The sequence below is a fragment of the Athene noctua genome, chromosome 1, assembly GCF_965140245.1.
Source record: "Athene noctua chromosome 1, bAthNoc1.hap1.1, whole genome shotgun sequence".
NCBI lineage: Eukaryota > Metazoa > Chordata > Aves > Strigiformes > Strigidae > Athene > Athene noctua.
This window is the reverse complement of record NC_134037.1, coordinates 163,134,073-163,155,406: the sequence shown is the minus strand read 5'-3', so window position 1 is coordinate 163,155,406 and position 21,334 is coordinate 163,134,073. Positions and strand designations below refer to the sequence as shown.

Sequence of the window (21,334 nt, the reverse complement as noted above, 5' to 3'; positions counted from 1 at the left end):
GAACAAGCTTAAATCTGTCGCTGCACTTCTCCATCCATTTGGATTCTTTTTTTTCTCCTCAATTTTTGACCAATCTACCAAGTCCTAAATAGCCATTCATAATTCTTTCTGGCCACTATGTTCTCATTCTTAAAACCAAAAGCATGCATACTGTGCCAAATATACTTCGTAGAGTCACATTGTTTGCTCAGTGTGCAGTTCAGCTTTTATGTGCAAGTTAGGAGGTGGTCCTTCTAAATTATCCTTAGCCCTCACTCATTCTTAACTTTTGTTTTGAGCTCTGGAAACTCCTGGAAAACCAAGAAAGTTTTCTTCCTAGGGTAACTTCAGTGATTTTTATTTTAAAAATCTTATTATAGCATGTGGAATAAGTGAGCCCCTAAAGCTTGCAAATTCCTTTGTACGCTAAGCATATTTCACAGACTGTGGAACAAATGTCTGTCTGTCTTCGTGTTTGTGTCCTTGGCTGTCACCTTCTACAAAGTTCTTAATTCTCCTTTCTTTACATCCTGTGGCATATGCTGATACTTGTTCTAGCTTGTCTGGAGGCCCACATAAGCTGCTTGCTTCTGCCAAGCAAAATTGCTGACAACGGAGTTCTGCATGCTTCTTCCTTGGCCTTCTTGCTCTGCCTGGTCCCTGATACTTTCACACAACTCTTCATCATAAATGCTATCCTTTAACCCTTTGTCCTGGTATCCTACTTGACTGAAACTTGCTAAGAGTCTGCTCAAGACCATCCATTTTTTGTCTGATGACTTTGAGAAAACTCTCCCTATCACTTTAAGGGAGATTTTTTTCTTCTGTGGATTTATACTTGCATGAAGGAGCGCTTTCAAAGTAAAACACAATGCCTTTTTTTTTTTTTATAGATCATTCTTTAAAGGATTAAGTAATGTCCTGAGGAGATTATCCCTGAGTAATGTCTGAATATAGGGTTATAGGCTCTTAGTAATCCTTCAAGTGAATGTAGAGTCCTCCTCAGAAATTCACTAACCTTTTAAGATGCTATTTGCTAATGACTGTTTTCTATTTTCCAGGTGAGAACAAACTTTATGTCCTTTCTAACATACTTCATAGGTACACAGTGATCATAAATATTCTTTGCTCTGTTCTTGTGTTTTCCAGAGACACACCAGCTACTCTGAACTGAATTGTTTGTTGATCCCAAGGGCAGGATGGCTTTGAGTTATAGATGAGTGGGAAGAAATTCTAGTGCTGATCAGGCTTTCAGGTGGCATTATGTGAATTGGTGATAACTGAGCATCATGGTTGCTTAGTTCAGGTTAACACCTTTGTTCCAAAATCCAAAAAAGATTTTTCTGTAGAGGGCTCTGTTCTTTCCTCAGCAGTTTTATTCATGATCAGTTCAAGATGCTGGTTTGCACAGGTGTTGGAGTATTTGAATAGACTCTGTTTGTATAATCTGTCCATACGAACTGACAGAATGCTATGTAGTTCTCATTTACTTGTTCTGGTTTTGCCTCTTACTAAAAATATTTTTCTCAATGAAGCAAACTTAATTAAACAGAAGTTGTTTATGTCTTCTAAAATGCTGTCAGCATATAAAATCCTCAGATAGTTTTTTTCTAAGTCTTCTATTCTATTTAGTCACTGCAATTTTGCACTTTTGGATTCTAGTTTTTAGCACTTAGAAGTCATTTTTCCAGGTGAAATGGTGTTTTTAATATGAATAGAAAAATAGTTGCCAGTAAATACAATGTATGAAAATGTTTATTTCCTTCCAGAATACTTGAATGAGGGCAAATTTGTCATCCATTTACTGTGGATCATTTGAGTAAATTCCTTGCAGGAGTGGAAACGTTGAAAAAAGACTTTAAATTTTGGAATATACTTGCCATATTAAAAAGTTTTCTAAATGAGTCTAGTTGGTTACTCAAATATTCTGTAGTGGAATTTCCAAATTACCACTTTTATGTTACCAGTCAGTGAACAGGAATTTAATGTTTAATGCTTGGAAATGGAAGTGTAAGTCATGGATTTTTCCAAGGAAGGAATAAGCACACTGTAGGTATTTATTTTTCAGATGGTTGGCTGGAAAACTGTCGCACATTGAATCTGTAAATAGCCCTTCTGTGATAGAGCACAGCTCTTTATATTCTGTTTGAACATATGTAGGCTACATAATGCAAGTATGACAACAGTTCATATATTTTAAGCTCCTATTAAAAAAAAATAAACTTGTAAGAGTCTATTCAGTAAAAACAGCTACTTTCCTTCTTGGCAGTGCTTTTGGAATCTGTGTTTTCAAAAAAACCAATACAAAACAGTGGGTTATTTGAATTTTTTTTTTTTTTTTAATCCCTCAGTGGAGTAACTGGAGTGGATAGCTTCTGTGTGCAGAGAAATGGCTGAATTCAGCACTTGGCTTTATAGAAACCTTGCTGACGTCCATAGGTGATGCACACTTTTGTGGTCAGAACTGTGGATCTCTTGGCATTATGGCTTTATGCTGAAAGAACATATAGCTTCAGGGCACAGTCTATAGTTTTAGACCTCAAATAAATGTTTGTAATTGCATTAAGAAATAATTTGAGTGGGTTTTTTTCTTTATTCTCCTTTTGAAATAATAGGAACAGATGCAGGTAACCTTCTGGAAGTTTTTTTCTTCTGTCATGTGAAGGCTGTTGAATTATTAGTAACTGGCATTCATTGGAGCAAGCCTGGATTTCAATTCACACATCTTTAATGGGTAAAATTTTTAAGTGAAGGGAGAAGAAATAAGGTTGTAATTTCAAGAATTACTGAATCAATGTACTTATTGACTGTTCCAAACCATTCTCCTCAGGTGTTTTATTCAGAAAGATGTGCTCCAGAGTTGCTGTAAAGTAATCGGACTGTAGGCAAACCAGTATGCTACTTCAGCAAATGTCATCAAAGAGTAATAATAGCTCTTGAAGATATTGAATCAGCTGTACTCCATCTGTGAGGGGGAGTAGTCCACAGAATGGCACCTGTGTATTATCTTTGGGTGTAAGACTATATCCAAATTCTCAAAAGTTTACCAGAGTAATGTTGAGAAACAGTTTCTGGGAGGAGGGACGGCCAAGACCATCGGTTTGAATAAAGGTAGCACCTTGCTGTTATGTTGGAGAAGTAAATAACGTGTTCATTGCAGTGATGGCGCAAGCTGCCTTTTTTTTGCTTTCATTAGCTTGAGGAGTGTGCATCTGTTCTGGAGAAAATCCAAATTAGAATTTCAAGACCTTCCAATAGGAAAATACAGGTGGAACTGAGGAGTGAATACTGCTTTGTCCTTCCCTACTTACTACTGTTTTGTTTAAGTAGCCATGGTGAACTGATTTGTTTTCTCAAGTGTGAACATAAAAGATTCATTTCAGCAAAAAAGCTCTGGTTTGGTTTGAGTACAGTCAGATAGGAATGACTGGGTTTTGATTTTCATCATTAGATTTTATCTTAACGTGATACAGACATGTCATATTGCAATGCAGTCTGTGGAATCGAGGAGTAGAGGTCATGTTGCAAGTCATACCAAAACACAAGTTGGTGGTGTGCTCCTAGCAGCCTTCAAAATCATGACTAGAAATGACATCTGGCTTCAGAGTTGTCTTGCATTAAAGACCTTTGGAATTCCTTGTTTAACTAGTTGATCTGAAATATCCATCAGAGATCCTTGATCATAGGTCTAAAATACGATCTTACTGTTTCAGAACATATTTGAAAACAAAACTTTGGTTGCTCAAAGAAAAAGTTAGGCTTCTTAAATTGGTTTATCTGAAGCTTTAATATGCAATGATTCATGCTTTATAATTGTAACTCTTGATTGAGATTTTGAGTAGGGACTAAAGATAAGCTGACACAGATTCATTCCTTCTGCTTTTTCTCCTCTGTACTGACCTTTTACTATTATCTCCTTCATTATCTGGAATGCACAAAGTGAGATAAAAATATCTTGACTTTTTTTGGGTCTTTTCTGAAACGTTTCAATGGATATAGAAGCATATTGAACCAAAAATGCCACCTGCCGTTTAATCCTGCAGTAATGATCAGGATGTGTTTCATAAAAACAGAGAGCTGGACAATTTTTTTTTCTCAGGCAAGTTTATTGATACTGACATCAAGCTTTTACTCTAACATATATTTAGGAGACATTGTCTTTAATATATGAATCTGGATTGTAACCCTGCCCAATCATTTCAAAAAATAGTTTTTAAAAACTGTTGTAAAATATATCGTGTCTCCATCACTGCACTGATACATGTATATGTCAAAATAGATCACAGCTTATTGGCTTGGGTTTTTAAAATCAAACCAAATTTAGATTCAGTGTTCTGTTTGTGGTTTTCATTTATTGTGGATGCTGCTTCTGCTTTGAAAGTGTGTGCTTGCTACTGGAAGGTCTGGATATTGGGGAGCTCTGACACACTGGCTTCAATTTGGTAGGGTTTGAATAAAATACTCTGTTGTGGGACTGGATTGTGGCATGCTGCAGGATCACTTACTGGGGTCTTTTTCCCTTTTACCACAACAGAGATTTGGGGAACTTTGGTTTCTGTGTCTTTCACTCTACATCCTTTCTTGTAAGTTGTCATAACATGATTGTCTTTCTGCAAGAGCTTCCATTCCTCATCACTTCTTGTTTCAGCTGCTGAAGATAGTTCTATTTACATCACTGTCAACATTTAAATATATCTAGGTTAACACTAAAGGCCCATTTCTCTGAAATTTGGTTCTGGTTCAGTCTTCAAACATGGTATCTTTTAGATACCAGTGTACAAGCCCAGCACCAACATTTTGTGAATACCCCTTAGCTCACCCTAATGCATGGGTGATGTGCAGAGGCAGCATCGGAGTGCAGTGCTCCAGCTGTGGTAAGTGTCAGAATATGTATGACGTGCTTAAAGAATGTATGAATCCAAATCTAAGCATGTGCCCTATTCCCTGGACCTCTCCCTCTGTGGAATCTAACTTATAAATAACTTTACAGCTGTTCCCTCTTTACAAAACAAAATGTTCATCATCTTCAGAAGGTGCCCCCTCACTCAAGAAATAATTATCTGAAGGGCTGTTCTTGTTTTAGTAACAGATGTGTAGAGCATGTCCCTTTCCTTCTTAAATTGTTTCATCTTGCAAATCCACCTATCTGTTAATTACTGTATAGAATTTTTTTTCCCCCCACACTGGTATGCAAATAAATAACCTTGAAAAGGTCAGACTGCTGATGATTTTTTCCTAGTTATAATGGTAGGAAGAATACATGCTTCCTTTATTTCATAGTTACATGGTGCTTATAAGAGATTACTTTCTATCTTGGGGGGGTGCAGGAACATTTTTTAACAACTTCCTTCAGTTTTGCTGTAAATAGTTTAAAGATGCTTTTTCTTTAGTAGGCAAAAATGGCCTATTAACACATTTTGGTTTAAAAGCCCTTGTTCTTTTTTAGTTCATAATAAATATAGATGATCTTTGGAGAATTTTCCTCTTTCCACTTTTTAAATTTCCACTCTGAGTAAAGGATTTATATAAATATCTATATTTATAGAAGTCTTCAACAAGTTTAAGTTAGAAGAGTTGTTTAAGGATTTCCTGCCCTTCCCTTTCCATAGTTAGTCTTTTCTAGTGTGGTATGTGCACCGCTTCCGTGATGAGTTATACACTGTGCTATTGTCCCCATTGCCTTTTTTTTCCCCTTTCCGCCTTAAATAGAAATAATTAATCGACACTGCAACTATATGTGGCCATGGAATGATCTTGTTTACGTTTGCCTTGGTTCAAGATTATCATCTTGGTCTTTGGCTTTTTATTTTCTGGATTTATTTTTTTTTTTCCCAGGCCTCCCTCTGCTCCCCCCACTGCCCCCATCATGTAGTAGATTGAACTATGATATTGCTGGACAATCTTTTTCAGGTATTATCATACATTTTTAAGAAGCATCTCATCTTCTTGAAGGTTGTTTTGATTATTTGAAACAATGTTTTTGTCATAAACAAGGAATGTTTATGATTGACCTTGCAAGAGCTTTCTCCTTCCTTCTTTCAGCCCCCCCTAACAATTACTGCAGAAAGACAGTGTTTCATGATACACTCTTTCTACTATAAATATATTACCTATAGATGATTTTATAATTAAAGTGAATCAGTTAATTAATTTAAACAGAAATAAATACAGGAGAAATACATAGTTTTTTGAAAAACTTGTTTTCATTGGCATTTATCCTTCTATCATTTTAGGTATATAAAGGTATTTGAGTCTTGTGTCTTAAGTATGTGTACCATCTTAGTAAAGTGCAAAATCTTCTTAGTTTTGCTGCTTGCTTTTACATGTTTTGCCTAACATCTTAGAAAATGGTCACTCATTCCTCTGCTCTGGTTTGTCTTTAGAAGAGGAAAAGGTTTTCCTGGAACAGCTAAAAAGTCTAAAATGGAGGTGGCACTGCACCCCTGAAGCATGGCCTTTAATTTTTATTGTCAACTGAGTCTAGCTGTGTCTGCAATAAGTATCTACACTAATGTACAAAGTATGCTAGTGATAATTACGCTGAACTAGTGCTCTGATAAATACACCTGACAAGTATTCAAGCTTTCATTCTGAAAAGTTCTTTTTTAGATACGAAAATATTGTCCAGTAGTTCAGAGTTTTATAGCCATTGAATACTTTTTTCAAATGGTACTCCTATATAGTACTTGACATAACTTCATGTAGTACAGACAGGCTTTTCTTTTGTGTGCCCTATTATATGGAATCAGATGCTAAAATTTTGTTAAAACTGTACAAATTTTTGTCTCTATTTTTATGACTGGAAATTCAGTGACTAAAATACTTGTAAGCATATGAAATAGTGAATGGTCATGTGCTCGCTGTTCCACCTTATAAACAAAGTTAATGAGAGGAGCTGATGATGACAGTCTTCTCCATGCTTCATGCCCCTTTTTCCATTTTGTCACTGTGTGGGTGTTACCTTGACTTAATACACTGCACGTAGCTCTGTGTAATTTGGAAAACCAGTTTGTGCACCTGTATTGCTGTGCTCTGTGTGGCTTCTTTACTGTAAATAAATTTTCAGATTATATTTGTGCAGTTTATTCCGTAATATTAAAGGCTCTATTTTGCTTGTTAAAAAGGTGTTTTGTTGCACATTATTTCTTTGCTGGTGCACTAACTTGATATATATACTTATTTCGCTTGTAATATCTTTCTGATCTGATGAACGTGTAGAATACAAAATCAATGAGTATGCAACTTTGGAAAACATAAGGCTTTTCGTAACCAGAAAGCAGAAGAAACTGCATGTTAACGTGTTCAGTTATATGATAATTCTGACTCCCTTCTTCTCCCTGTGTTTCTGATCTGGGATGGGAGACATTTGTATGGCTAAGTTAAGGACTGTGTTACTGCTTGACTACTTGAATAGGTGTATAGCCACGATGGTGTTCTGGATCAGGCATCAAGGTTGCCAGTCTCCCAGTGCCCAGGCTATTTTAAGGATTTTGAGGAGAAAAGTATACTCAAGTATGATTGGTCTGCCAGTTAATTTTACTTAATAACAAATTCTGTCAGACTTGCAAATTGAAATCGTGCAGGTTTCCCTTCAGTCATCGTTTTGGGGGTAATTTTTGGGGGGGGATGATTGGTTCACTTTTGACTGGTAAAATGAGATTAAGAACTATGCAGACATTTTAAGGCAAGTGACTTAACTCACTACCCTCACTCCTGGCTCTTTGGTTGAGCCAGACAGCGTTGGTGTGACTTCTCTTGCTCATCAGTTAAGATTCAAAACAAAAGAAACCCCACAATACAACCCTCCACATAAAAACAACCCACTTGTTGAATCCCAGGGGTAGGGAAAAGAAGGTTTTCCAGTGATGGAGAATGTTACCATTTCCTGATGGTGGTGTTAGTTTGAAGAACATCCTTAAATACACTGTCAAGGACATGTGCTCATTAGCCCTTCATATGTTAAACTTCCTTAGTCTTTCAGTAGGTCTGAGTTTGGGGGATTTTTTTGTTGTTACCTGAATGTGTGCTGAAGCCATGCTCTAGATGAGTGTTAAGTTCTAGGAAGCAACATCTATTGGCTTTTCCCATTCTCTCCTTCAGCACGCCTGCCCCATGCAGACATGTAGCACCCCTGTTCCTGTGCTGACAGAACAGTGCAGGTTAGAAGGTTGCCTGAATTCCGGTGTGTGCTAGTGCACACAGAGTTTACCAACCCTGGACTTGCATGGATAACTCTGGAAGCTATTTATACTTTATTGTCTGCTTCTTCCTCTCCTTTCCCAACCACTAGGAAAATGAAAACAGTATGGTTAATCATTCTAGATAACTTGAAGATGTTTATCCCTGTCATAAGTAAGGTCTAAGGCAAGATAATTAACATGAAGACAGAAATAGAAACTATATGTTGATAGCAAAAGATCAGCAAGTATATATAATGGGAGTACAAGGATTACATAAAGAACACCCTCCAAGGGCAATTGTAAAAGTCTGCCAGGGATGAGAGAAAATATGTGTTCTGATTTATAGCTTGTAGGTGATATTATTAGTTTACAGAATTACCAACACATTTAATTTCATGTTAATTTTCTTCCCCAGATTGTTAGCTTTGCTAATGTAGTTATCATCAATGAACAGTCATTCTTGTGACTTGCCTTTTTTTCTACTCCTGTGGTCTCGTTTCCTCATCTTCTGTGCCTTACCTATTTTACTGCATGTGGAGATTAAATTATGGAACTATTTATGGCATGCAATCATTTTGAGTTCCCACTATTCCATATACTCATTTGACTTCTTGTTCCTCCTTTCATCCCCGGAAGTAGTCAAAGAAATGGTCTCTGTTAAATTTCTCTGCCTGAGAAGTGCTACTAGTGAAGGATCTGTGAGGTGCTATTGATGTCAGGGAGTACTTTAGGTGTTCATCAAGCATCTTGTCTGCAATTTTTAGAACTCAACTTTTAAAACTTGAGCGCCAGAATCTGTACCTTTCAAGGGAAAGATGAAACCTGAGAAAGTAGGGCTGACTGTTGTCATGTCATACTATTCTTACCTGTTTGGTTTCCCTGATTGTTGCCCAAAGTACAGCTGCATTCTCTTGCACTGATGAAGTTTGTGTTTCTTAGTATCAGACATTATTTGGTATCTGGATGACAACATTAAGCAGGTGATCTCCTTGCCCTTGTTCTCTTTCTGTAGGTCACTAGGGAGCCTCAAAGGAAAGACAGAAAGCAGCAAACTCTCTGAAGACAAGGGAGGAGAAAACCTGCACTGATAATATCAGAACATCAAATCCAGAAGTTCTGATAGTCTTGCCCTGTTCTTGTTCCAGACAGTTTATTAGCATGCGGTTAACAAATGTTACAGGACCTGAACACCACAGAAGGAACATTGCAACACTGTCAGGATTTTGTAATGGTGGTTTTGTAACTTTGTTGATTTCCATAGTAGATCAGGACTCTCAACATAGTGCTTCTACCTTAGATAACACTTCATTAAATTAAGCAGGGGTAGTAAAAACTTGTTTTTCTTTTGAGAAAGTAAGTCCTTCTGTTTGTTTTTTACTAATTCAAAGTAGTTTATTTAGTCCACTAATCCAGACATTGTAGACTGCATTTTTGTTCTACTCAAGCATAGCTGTAAGGATGTTAGACCACTTCAAAGTGATTGTTTTTGTTATTTTCTTTCTCCCAGACTAATAGTTCCCAGTTTATTCTGCATCGGAATGGAGTGTTAGTATGTAACCATCTTGTTTTGCCTGAATTGTTTCTTTAAGAGTGGCTGGTGACACAACCTTACCAAAAAATGATGATGATAATGATAAAACGGAACAGACTTGGACTGTTTTTTTTGTTTTTTTTCTTTGTCTTTTTAAATGAACAAAGTAAAAACCTAGTGTGTATCAGTAGATGACTATTTTAAATCTGGAGTACTCAGTGTGAAAAAATGGTTTTGTGAGGTGTTAAATGTCAAAAATAGTTGGCTTGTTTACAGATAACAGTAATTTAGCAGGTTGTAGTTGTTTTGGATTACAAAATTATATTTGAAAGATTGCTGTAGTAAGACTTGTAAAGGCATTTTTCCTTGGGTCTCAGTAATGTATAGGTGGCCTTGAGGATAGCAATCAGGTATTTTTAACGTCTTACTCTTCATGGGATCTGGGCATAAAAATGTAAGTCTAGGGATACAAAGGGATACAAGTGCCTAGAATCTACCTGTCCTGCTTTAAGCAGTGAAGTCCAAAATAGGGCTTTTGAAGACTTTTACAGTCACTGGACTGCTAGGAAGCTTTGACATGCTTAGCTATATAAAGGTCTGCAGCTAAGTTGCCAAAGGCTTCATTCTGTTGAGCAGCTCAGACTGCTTCCTGTGTAGGCCCTGTGAGGCTCTACAAAAGAAATATTATTTCCACCTGTTACCCACAGAGATGCTGCAGTCACCTTGATAGCTTCAGAGTATGCCAGATGACTCTGATGCTGTAGCAGGTTGAAGGGGGGACCTTCTTTACTTTCTTATCAGTAGCTGTAGTGTTCACCTCAGATGTAGAAAGCCTGTTTTCCTTTTACACTCAGGTGATTCATGACCATATTTTCCAGATGAGCACCCTGACTGCTGGTCTATGGAGTCATGCTTGGTGCTTCCACTTCCGAAGTCTTTAAGACACTTGCCGACCTAATTTCAGGGCAAGGGCAGGATTCAAGACATATTCGGCATGGTTTTCCGTGTGAGCTCAGGTGGTTCACTGCTTGGTATGATGGCTGTTTATGAATCCTCCTCTTAAGTATCTGTGTTTCTGGGTACAGGTCGTGATCTTGGGAAGTCATACCTGTTCTTGGCTGTGTTGAGTGGCTGGATAGCCACTGCATCTCATCTTCCTGGGAGTTCAGAGAGAGGAAAGGAGCTTCTGTTTCTTCTTGTCTTCTGTCATTTAGGCACCCAGTATGTTAGGTGTTTCTGGAGCCCTGGAGGTTTGTTACCTATTACTCTTCTTCCAGAGTTGAGTTTAATCTCACTGGCAGCATCTACACCAGTTGTTGAGTTGTCCTTCAGAGTACCTTCTCTTTTTCCAAGCTGAGCTTATTTTTAACCGACGATCTCTAAGAAGAGGTGCTAGGAAGTTGGTCTGAGTGGTCTTTCATGCTAATATAACTTTTACACTAAAGTAACTTTACAGTAGCAGAGAGTTTGACTGCTAAATGGGGATTTTAGCTTGTGGCACAATAAGCATCCTTAACTTTAAGCCAGTAAGTAGATCCCATGGAAATAGAGAAGGCTATTCATGTGAATAGTTATACATGATTAAATATTTATGAAATAAGGTTTTAAACTTATGACTGTTTATTGTTTGCAAGTATTTCATAAAGCTTGATGCTTCTCTCATAACCCTGTGTTACAGTAAAATGAACTAAATGCACTTAACGATTTTGATTTCATTAGAAATTTTGATCTGAAGCTGCATAGGAGAGTTCCAAATAGCTTGTAAAAGCTTCAGCTTAATGAATTACTTAAAATGTTAATGATTTTTTGAAATGGTTCTTGATTTAAAAAACGAAAAAAAAAACAAAAAAGAACCAACAAAACCCTTACAAAAGCAAAACCAAAAAAACCCTACCCCAAAACCCAACCCCACCCCACCCCCCCCAAAAAAAAAAAAAACAAAACAACCCAACCCTCACTTAAAAACCTTTCTCCTGTGCTACTTTCTGGGAGAAGTTCAGAAAATGGAATACAAATAAACCAGAAAATGTCAGAAATGTAGGTTTCATACCTCATCACTGCTGTCGGTAGTTCAGGTTGTTGGCTTAAAACCCTGCCAGCAGATTTCTGATGAAGCACCTGTTAAAAAAACAAACAAACAAACAAACAAAAAAAAACAAACCCCAAACCCAAATCCTCCTGAAGAACCCAAGCAAACCAACAAAAGCAACGCCAACCATCCCAAAACAAAAAACTTTCATGGTTTATGAGGTTTGGAATGAGTTTTTCATAACATGAGAATGGTAATTAGTGCATATAGCTGCTTAGAAGAAATCTTCAAAATTAAATTCTCCCTGTAATGGGAGGGAAATATATTTTCCCAAATCAATTCCTCCTAATCTCTAAATTTCAGTTTGTGTATTTTTTCCACAAAATTACCAAAAGGTATTGACCTGAGGGATTTGTTTTCCATTCCGAAGTCTTGAAATTTTCCTCCTGGCTAATTACAGCCTATTACTCTAGACTTTGGTCCTTTAGCAGTAACATTTTCCATCTTAAGATGGGTTGTCCCATTCCAGTGAAGAGCATGTTGTCTGAGTGCTGAATGGAATTACTACCAGTGGAAACTATGCTGCAAGAGGCTCGATAAAGCAGCTGCTGTGCAAACCTCAGCTGTTTTTTCCATCCTCCCGAGCGCTGGTAATTAGCATAGGGAAGCTGACTAATGTGCTTACGTCACCTCTTTCCAGTCGCAGCTTACATTTTGTTCCTGACTGCCTCAAAGCATGCAGGACTTTGTTCAGGAATTCGCTGTCACATACAGGATGCTCTGAAACCTTTTTTTTTGTTTGTTTGTTTGAGGGGCAGGACTTGTTTCCCTTATAAACGCTGCCTGCAGGACCAAGAGCTTCCTTAAAAGTCATTGGTTTCTGTGGAACAGCAAGTATCGCTTTGGCAAAGCACAAAATGCATTTTAGAAATTTTAACTACAGTTTTAGTTCTTTGATTGCCTGTGTGGCAGATAGCGATGTCTTCAATCAAGCAGAAACAAGGGTATGCTTTATCTTTTGTTTTATTTCTGTGAACTACTGGAATGCTGAAGTATATAGGTGCTGTTTCAAATTGTTTAAAAAGCCTTGGTAGCTTTTTGACTTGTAAGAAAAATTCGCTTTGATCTAAGGGTCTTGGGTCTTACAAGTCTGCAACAGTATACTCTGATATGAATAACTCTGGAAATTATTAGATCTTAAGCTATGTGTTTTTGAAAATGATCAGAAGTTTACCTTGAGTTCCTTGACTGTATAGTGTATTCTTCCCTTGCATATGCATTTTCAGCAAATGTTTAGATTATAATTTTGGTAGAAAGATTCCCATAATTTGTAGTCCACTTTATACTTCTTATGGGATTTTTTGACTGGCACCATAGTTAAGAGCATAATGTTTAAAACTATAAGAAGTCCTCTCGGATTTATATTTAACTGATTAAAATTAATATAGTGTAAGTAATCCGGTCCTGATACAGTGAATTGTTGACTAAGATACCTTAAGGACAAAAATAACATTTTGTTTAGTGCCATATTGCTACCATGATGTATATGACCTTTACAAACACACACTTTAAAAAACTATACATGCTGCACAAACCTTACATGTACTCTCAGAATTCAAATGTTGAATGCGAACTTTGAAATGCAATTTAGCGTGGGGTTGGCTTACATTTCACTCTTGTATCCAGCTCTCTCTGGGAGGCTAACAAATACAGGCTTTGCGTGTGGAGGGTCCTGGTCTGGTTTCAGAGCTCATTTTGAAGAAGCTTAAGTGTGGCTCAGCGAGAAGCAGGACAGCTCTGATTTTAAAATGTCTTTGAAACATGGTAGTTCTGTACACAGCTGTGGCAAGTTTGTGAAGCAGAGCTTTTCAGGAAGGAAGATGAAATTTTGAAGTAATCGCTGCCTTCTTATGTAATCTTTGTTGCTTTTTTCTACTAATTGAAAATGTAACTGAAAAAAAAAAATGAAGCAATGTGATTTTATATACTTATTTATTTTGGCTTTGTGTTGAACTTCTAGTAAGTTTTTATGAAGAGAAAATATCTGAAATTGGAATGCTTGATCTATTGCCATCACTGAAATAAGGCTTGTGACTGGTTACTGTGTTCTCAGTGTGAGCCTGAAACACTTTGCAAGAGCATGGCAGCTTCAGAACCTCTTGCTTCTTTCTCCTCCTTTGGTCTGGCATCCTGAAGTAAGAGTGGAAGCGCTCATCATATAAATGATATGAAAAATAGCCAAATCAGGTTGCGTAGATGCCCTAGGAGCATCAACCTGAAGTGCAAAATGGAGATAGCTAGCTGTTGGCAAAGGTGCTTCAGTCTTTTCATGCAGATAGGACAGCAGAGTAACTCAGCTGCAGATTCATGAAGGTATGAGGTTCAGTTCCTACTCTTACCACGCAGTCAAAACAGAAAGTGTGTCAGAGGCCCTACAGGAGCTGTATGGTTAGTACTTACAATTGTTTTAGGAAAGATAGTGGGAGCCTTTTTAGAATTTGGTTCCAGAAATAGAAGAGGCTATTAAACTTAAGCTCAGTAATAGTATGCTCATTTTCCTAAATGAAAGTAGCAGCTATTAAACCAGGAGATGTTCATGAACTTCATTATGCATGCTGAGTCACTGAAGAAAATTACTTAGCTTGCAAATATTCTTTTTTCTCTATTAAAACTGTTGTGTTGGTTTCCTTGAAAACTGCACACTTAGACATGCATGCTTGGCAGACTTTTTTCAAGGCCTTTGGATATTAATTTTATAAGGCAAGCATTTCTTTCCAATATACCAATATTACTCTTTCTGTTATGACACTAAATCAGAGCATCATGTCCAACACTTGATAACAGTATATTTTTTTAATCAGGAAGAAAAAAGCTGCTATAGAGAAAAAAAGTGGTAGGTTAGAAAATTAATTATAATAGAGAAGAAAACTAAATCTAAGCTGTTACAAATACATCAATGTTCAAGAGCGATAGTATGCCCCTACTAGTAACTGCAATATATTTCTTTATTTCTTTAGAGAAAATGTAGAGTGTTGCATATTCACTTTCTACTCTGGTCCTTTCTTTTCAGGCCAAATTTGAATCGCTGTTTAGAACATACGACAGAGATATCACCTTTCAGTATTTTAAGAGCTTCAAAAGAGTACGAATAAATTTCAGTAACCCTTTATCTGCAGCAGATGCTAGAATTCAGTTGCACAAGACAGAGTTCCTTGGAAAGGAAATAAAACTGTATTTTGCTCAGGTAAGTCTTTTTGTGATTATCCTTACGAGGTACTAAAGCATAACTTAATCATGATAAGCTTCCACAGGTCTTCAGTCACGCTAATGAACACTGTTAAGTTTTTCAGGTTGATTAGAGAATCACAGGTTGTTCCAAAGCTACAAGTATTTGGAGGCTGTCACATATTTTGTATTTGTGTCTCCCTCTGTATTGTTTTGATAACCTTGGGGAAAAATGAGTAGATGATAGTAATCAGCATAGTCAAAGATAGAGTTTAATGGGGTGGGGGAAGCCAAGTGTGCTCTGACAACAGTACACATGCACACACATATATGCTCAAATGGTATCTGAGGGAATTCAAAGTGTAGAACTGCACATCTCTGCCTGTTGATCCCTCTATCACTACTGCAAATCGTTGGTTTAGCATGTTTGTACTTGGAGATCACCGTCGGTGCAGCTCTTTAACTGGCTAGCATCTGCTGCTAAAGATGTGAAACTCTCAGGTTCTGGTAATCTGGGTGATTTTTGGTAGCTGCTGTGTATTTTCCTCCATACATTTAATGGGAAAATTAATCTATGTGTGTCTGTTTCAGATGTCCCTAGGGACAGTCCTGAAGGAGCCAGTTTATTTATATACCTTCTAGAATTCTCACCACTCTCACTTGTGGTAATGAGTTTCAACACCATTTGTCATTAGGCCTTAAAGCCCATATCCAGCTTCCTCCTACTTTGGTATTTTAAGGACAGATGTTTTCTGGTGAAATTTTTGTAAAACTCCATAATGAGAAGATGCGGATGTGCATACTTCATTGCATGTTTCATCAGAGTTAATGAATGTGGTGGCTTGTCTGTATCTTGTATACTGGGTCTTTCATGTAGCTCTCTTCAATATTATAGTTACATGCTGCCACCTTGAGTGCCTGTTACAGCATAACATCTATCCAAACCTTAAAATTCCTCCTAAATGATGGATTCATTGATGATAGTGCAACAGCTTTGGCTTTTATGCTCATTTCAGACTTTGCACATTGGAAGCTCACATTTGGCACCACCAAATCCAGACAAACAGTTTTTGATTTCACCTCCTGCCTCTCCACCTGTTGATTGGAAGCAAGTGGAGGATGCTACTCCAGTCATTAACTATGACCTTTTATATGCTATCTCCAAGTTAGGACCAGGTAAGGAGTAGAAACACTAGAATTTTGGTTGAGTAAAACACCTTTTAAACTTACTGAATTTCTAGAACTTTTCAAATTAATTACTATCTACCAATTAAATTTCTAATATCATAAAAAGTATTAATAAATGGTATAGTTTCTTATGCATGTAGTAGTTCCACAGGATCACTTGGAGGGCCCAGACCTCCACAATGTGATCAGTTATGTGATTTGTAGAGAGTATGAATGTTGCTTCACTATATTAGCTTGTTCATCAGAATTGTCAAGAAGCAGCATCCTGAAAATGAAGAGGCAGTTTTGTAGTTACAGACATTTTGAAGGGATGGAAAAGTCCTGTTTCAGACTAAGACAGTGACAATGAACCAGTTAACAGCTGTGTAGCGTTGTGTTAGAATTACCGCTGCATCTGAGATAGTATGTGTAGGAGGGAAACTATCAGTATCAACCTAATTTTCTGTTGGAGTTAGGAGTGAGAGATTTCTGCTACTCCTTGCTCCTTCTGATTTTCATCTGCTGCAATTTATTCACTTATCGGAAACTTTTAGACACCTTCACCCAGGAAAGGAAAAAAGTTTATATCAGGATCCTCTTTTTTTTCCTCACTGTCCAAACTAAAGGAGATAGTAAGAATTTATTCTTACTCCTTATTTCTAGTGCTGTCACATAAGTTGCTTGTCATTTCAGCTAACCATACTGTGTAGACTGTTTATAGATCTATTTATTAAAAATAGCACCGCAGGTGGGAGAAACAGAAGAATCAGAAATAGGTGTAAAGTTCCACTAAACTCTTACTTTAAGCATGGTTCTGTTTTTCAGTGATTAGTGATCACATTGCTTGGTGTCATTTTAGTCCTCAGTTAAGACAATCTTTTTAATGAGAATTTATGCAAATTATATTTCCTAAAAATCTACAACTCTGATTTAACTTGTTTGCAACTGTACTATTAAATTTAAGGGATGGAAAAAATGGCCACATTTAGTAGTAGTATCAAAGAGAGTAAAAACTGTAGTCTGAATCAATTTTCCGTAGTATTTTTATATACCTGTTTACCTACCAGCTTAGGGAACATGTCTTATGTCAGTAGTAAAGAGTGGGAAAGAGAGTAGTGCAGAACTTTCAGCTCCATGCATCAGCTTTCTATGTAGTTGCTTATAGTTCACTGTATGTTGGTGAAATCCAAAGATTTTGGTGAAAATAATGCACAGAACAATGTTAGAGCACCTCTGTGTGAGGTGGGAAGAACTGCATCCAGCTTTCTTAACACTAAAAGTATGTGCAGGAAAGGAATATCCTGTGGTTTTGCCATCGTTCAGGAAAACAAAAGTCTTCCTGAGTGTGGTACAGTAAGATACCTGTCTAAAAAGATAGATAATCATGTATGCTTTAAAATGGCAAAAACCCACCAAGAAGACTTATGACTGTCCATGTAGAATGCTTGGCTGAATACCTAGGGTGATGTACATAAACTTGCTTTTAAGAGAGCAGCTGAGCTATGTTGCTTTGAAAACAGAACCAAAATACTCCCAGATGGTAAATGTGACTTGGAAATGCACTTGCCTGCACTGTCTAATGAGTTGTGGCATCAAGCTTTTGTCATCAGTGTGTTACTTAAACATTTTTATGTATTCCTTTCTTCTTAGTAATTTCTTTCCTACTTTTCTACGGAATGGATCCTTTTTAACGAGTTTTGTTAATATTTTAACTTTCAGGAGAAAAGTATGAGCTACATGCTGCAACTGACACTACTCCTAGTGTTGTCGTCCACGTATGTGAGAGTGACCAGGAAAACGATGTGGAAGAAGAAGCGAAGAAACCCAAACCAAAAATTATTCAGACAAGAAGGCCAGATTATACTCCTACCCATTTGAGTTGAACTGCTGTTGGTTTTTGGTAGACATATGCAAGGGAAACATTTACTGTGGTTACAGCAGGTCACACGTTTGGTGGCAACAGCAGCAGTTGTAGTAGGAGAAATTCCAATATAAGTTTGCTCAGAAAAAATATAGGAAGTTCCATCCTTATTTTTGATGCTGCGGGTTGCTGGATGTCATGAGTGTATTCCCAGATCACTGGGAACGAAAGATAGGCAGAAGATGACATTTTGAAACATAACAGGACAAACTAGGTTGTTGGGGGAGGGGGGCGGGGGAGTACTGTAGGCTGTTCCATTATAAAGCAACTGGGGGAAGCTTGCTTTGTTCTGACTCACATAAATCCTCAAACTGATAGGCTAGTCATTGTGTGGAGTACATAGTGATAACAGAGGTGGTTTTAAAAATTAAAGTATGGGAATTGTAAACCTTTTTCTTATAATAGATTTTGTGCATGTGTATTCTTGGTCTTCTAAAGTAACTTTGCATTGTTTTCTATAGTTTCTCACATGTTTCTGGAAATCTGGGAAATTGTTTAAAGTATTTATTATCTCAGCATCCCGGACTTACTACTAGATGTGTATATACATATATATTTATATTTCTTTTTATTGGCACTCATTTTCCAGCAGGCATACAAATTCTTCAGCACCTTATTTTGGTGCTATATAACTAGAGCTTTTAAAATTCTAACCTTTTAAATGCCTGTATATAGGGTTTTATCTGGCAAAGTAATGGAAAAATGTGCAATAGGAAAGTTGTTTAAACAAGTTGATTTTAAATTATTTAAGTTTAATTTATATCTTCAGTAACATTTGTTCAGTAGCTTTGGCTTTCTCATTTGGAAAAAAGTACTCTTAAATGTATAAATAAAGCTAATGTTGCATATTCACAACAATGTAATTTTTCAGTGAAAAAAAATGGTAACGGAGAGACATGAGCTCTATACTCAGTATGTGAATCTGCACTGTTGTGAGCACAGGTTTAAGTGATTGAAAAAATTGCACGCAGTGTGTAGAACAGTGAAGAGAGATGGAGTGCCTTTTCCTCATTCATTCCTGATGTGAACTGTTCTATGAGCTGCACACTTGTATCTTTTTCTACTGGCTTTGTATGTCCATAAATATAAACTTTCTTAGCTTTGCTTCCAAAATAAGCTGGTATTTAGAAATGCTTAACGCCAAGTAATGATTCATACTGAAGTAATGAGTATATGTGGGAGAAGCTTTAGGTTTTTTTAACATATAAGTTAGTGTTTAAAGACAGTAGCTCATGACATACAAGTTCAGAGGAAGAGGGATGACAGAAGTGTATTTTATTACTTGTTTTTTAAAATGGAGATCCTCACTTTGACGTAGATTTCAGTATTTTTTTTAAGAGACAGTAACTGATATCTGTGGGAAAATATCACGTACAGTTTTAGAAAGGGGATGTTTGAACCTTCTCAACATGTTTATTGGAAATCAAAGCATGGTTCTTTGTTGGTTTGCTTTTGTCATAGTTGGTCTGAGAATGAGTTTTGTAGCTGGAGTTAATATAAAGAAATGCATTCTGTGCCATTTGAAACAAACAACGAGTTAAATGCCCAGATTCACACCTTGGTTTTTAAATAAATAATTCATATTTTAAAAAGTAAGATGTATAATGAAGCCATCCCAAGCTGTGGTGCAGTGTAAGCACAGTGTTATTGAAAGCCTGTCATTATGCTAAGCAAAGTAGAAATTGATATCCTGTGACTACTGAGAGCAGGAATATATTGAACTTTAGTAATACTTGCAGTTACGATCTTGTTTTGATTGGTATGCACTGTAAACTGAAACAAACACTGGTGCTTGCTGTCTGTCTTGGACCTAACTCAAGTGGCACTCTCTCCATGTTAAGTGTTAAGAAGTGCTAATGCCATGTATTGCTGAAGCCATGTTTTATGGACATGGGAGTGCTTAAGAGTATTTTGTGTCACTGAGGTGTATCAATCAGCTGGATACATGTACTGCTTATTAACACACTAAATAAATGAAGTAGAGATTTTATAGGTTTGTCACAACTGCCTTTAAGCATTTCCAAGATTATTTTTTTTTTCCATGTTTCTTGAATTACTTCTGGACTTAGTGTTTCACTTCATTTAATTTAAAATTGTTGGAATAATTCCTGTTCTGTCCTTTTTCCACCTTTCCATGATTACCAATCAAAGCATTAGTGTTGCATTAGAAACCCAGGTAGCTGCTGTTCTCTTTCCTAGCAATCCTAAGAAAACAGTGCTACCTTTCAATTAAAAAGAACAGAATGCTAAATACCAGTATGGTTTTCATCGTTTTAGTACACTGACATCTACCTGATAAGGCGGGCACTAAAAACCATGGAAGTCTTGGGATGGTTACAGTGTATTTCCCCTTCTGATGGTAACTGTGAAAAAAGGTTGTGAGATGGTAACTTGCCTGTGTTTCTGGTTGTATATCCTGGCTTGTGCCACCTTCTGTTATCATTACTACAGTGTGCTGCTTGCTTTTTCCAGATTGTTTGGGGGTTTTTTAATGTTCAAATGAATGCTTAGTTGGTATTTTATACAGTTGTATAGTATGGGGCATATTTAAATTAAAATATTTTGTTGTCTTCTTAGATATGTTGTGGTATTTATGCATAAAACTAGTTGAAGATTTTGCGCCAAAATCTGAACTTTAAGCTTCCAAAGACTTCTGATTTGAAAACAGTAAGAATATTGTCCCAGGCCACATCCTTACCAACCAAATTAATTTATTCAGAGAAAAGCTTTCCTTTCTTCTGCTTAAGAGACTTGGATGATCTCAAAGTATGAGCCATCTACTAATGAATAAAATACAGTCCAGGATATTCCAAATAAAAACTAATTCTTCTGTGCCTGAAGTTGATATGCTTTGTAACAAGGGTATCATCATTTTAGTACTCTATAATAATCCCTGTGTGTTCATAATATCCTTACCAGTTTTCTTCTACAACATGAATAATTTTATTTTAAAAGCTCTTGGAATATGAAAATATATCAGCATTTAAATGGCTTTACTTAGTAACTGCAAGTCTTCGTTGCAAAGCATGTTATGCAAAAATGCATTGAAGTTTTCACTCTTGATATGGGTAGAAATCCTTTCATGGTAAAAAGGAGTTATTGATATTAATGCTCATCATTCTTCTCTACTTACAACGGGAATTATTGATGTTTGTAAGAAACTGTTCCATACACAGAAGTGATGTGAAATAGTAAAGTGCTGCTGCTCATCAATAGCAGGCCCATCAGTGGAATTCATGTATGGAGTAACAGAATGATTTAACAAAAGATAGAATGCTGCTTTATGGAGATGACCTCATTTC

At 36.8% G+C, this 21,334-nt stretch overlaps 1 protein-coding gene across 2 annotated transcripts in view; it reads left to right on the top strand.

The window, feature by feature from the left end:
- Positions 1 to 20,610, top strand: part of RCAN1 (regulator of calcineurin 1) — a 41,503-nt gene extending 20,893 nt beyond the window's left edge. The window contains exons 1-4 of one of the 2 annotated variants that reach the window (XM_074903485.1): positions 12,521 to 12,723; positions 14,790 to 14,963; positions 15,961 to 16,120; positions 17,831 to 20,610. In XM_074903485.1, coding sequence (XP_074759586.1) covers positions 12,637 to 12,723; positions 14,790 to 14,963; positions 15,961 to 16,120; positions 17,831 to 17,994 — 585 coding nt within the window. In that variant the 5' untranslated portion in view covers positions 12,521 to 12,636 and the 3' untranslated portion in view covers positions 17,995 to 20,610. Of the gene's footprint in view, positions 1 to 12,520; positions 12,724 to 14,789; positions 14,964 to 15,960; positions 16,121 to 17,830 lie in introns of those variants that run through there. The other variant, XM_074903475.1, reaches the window with a different exon arrangement.
- The last annotated feature ends 724 nt before the right edge of the window (positions 20,611 to 21,334 follow it).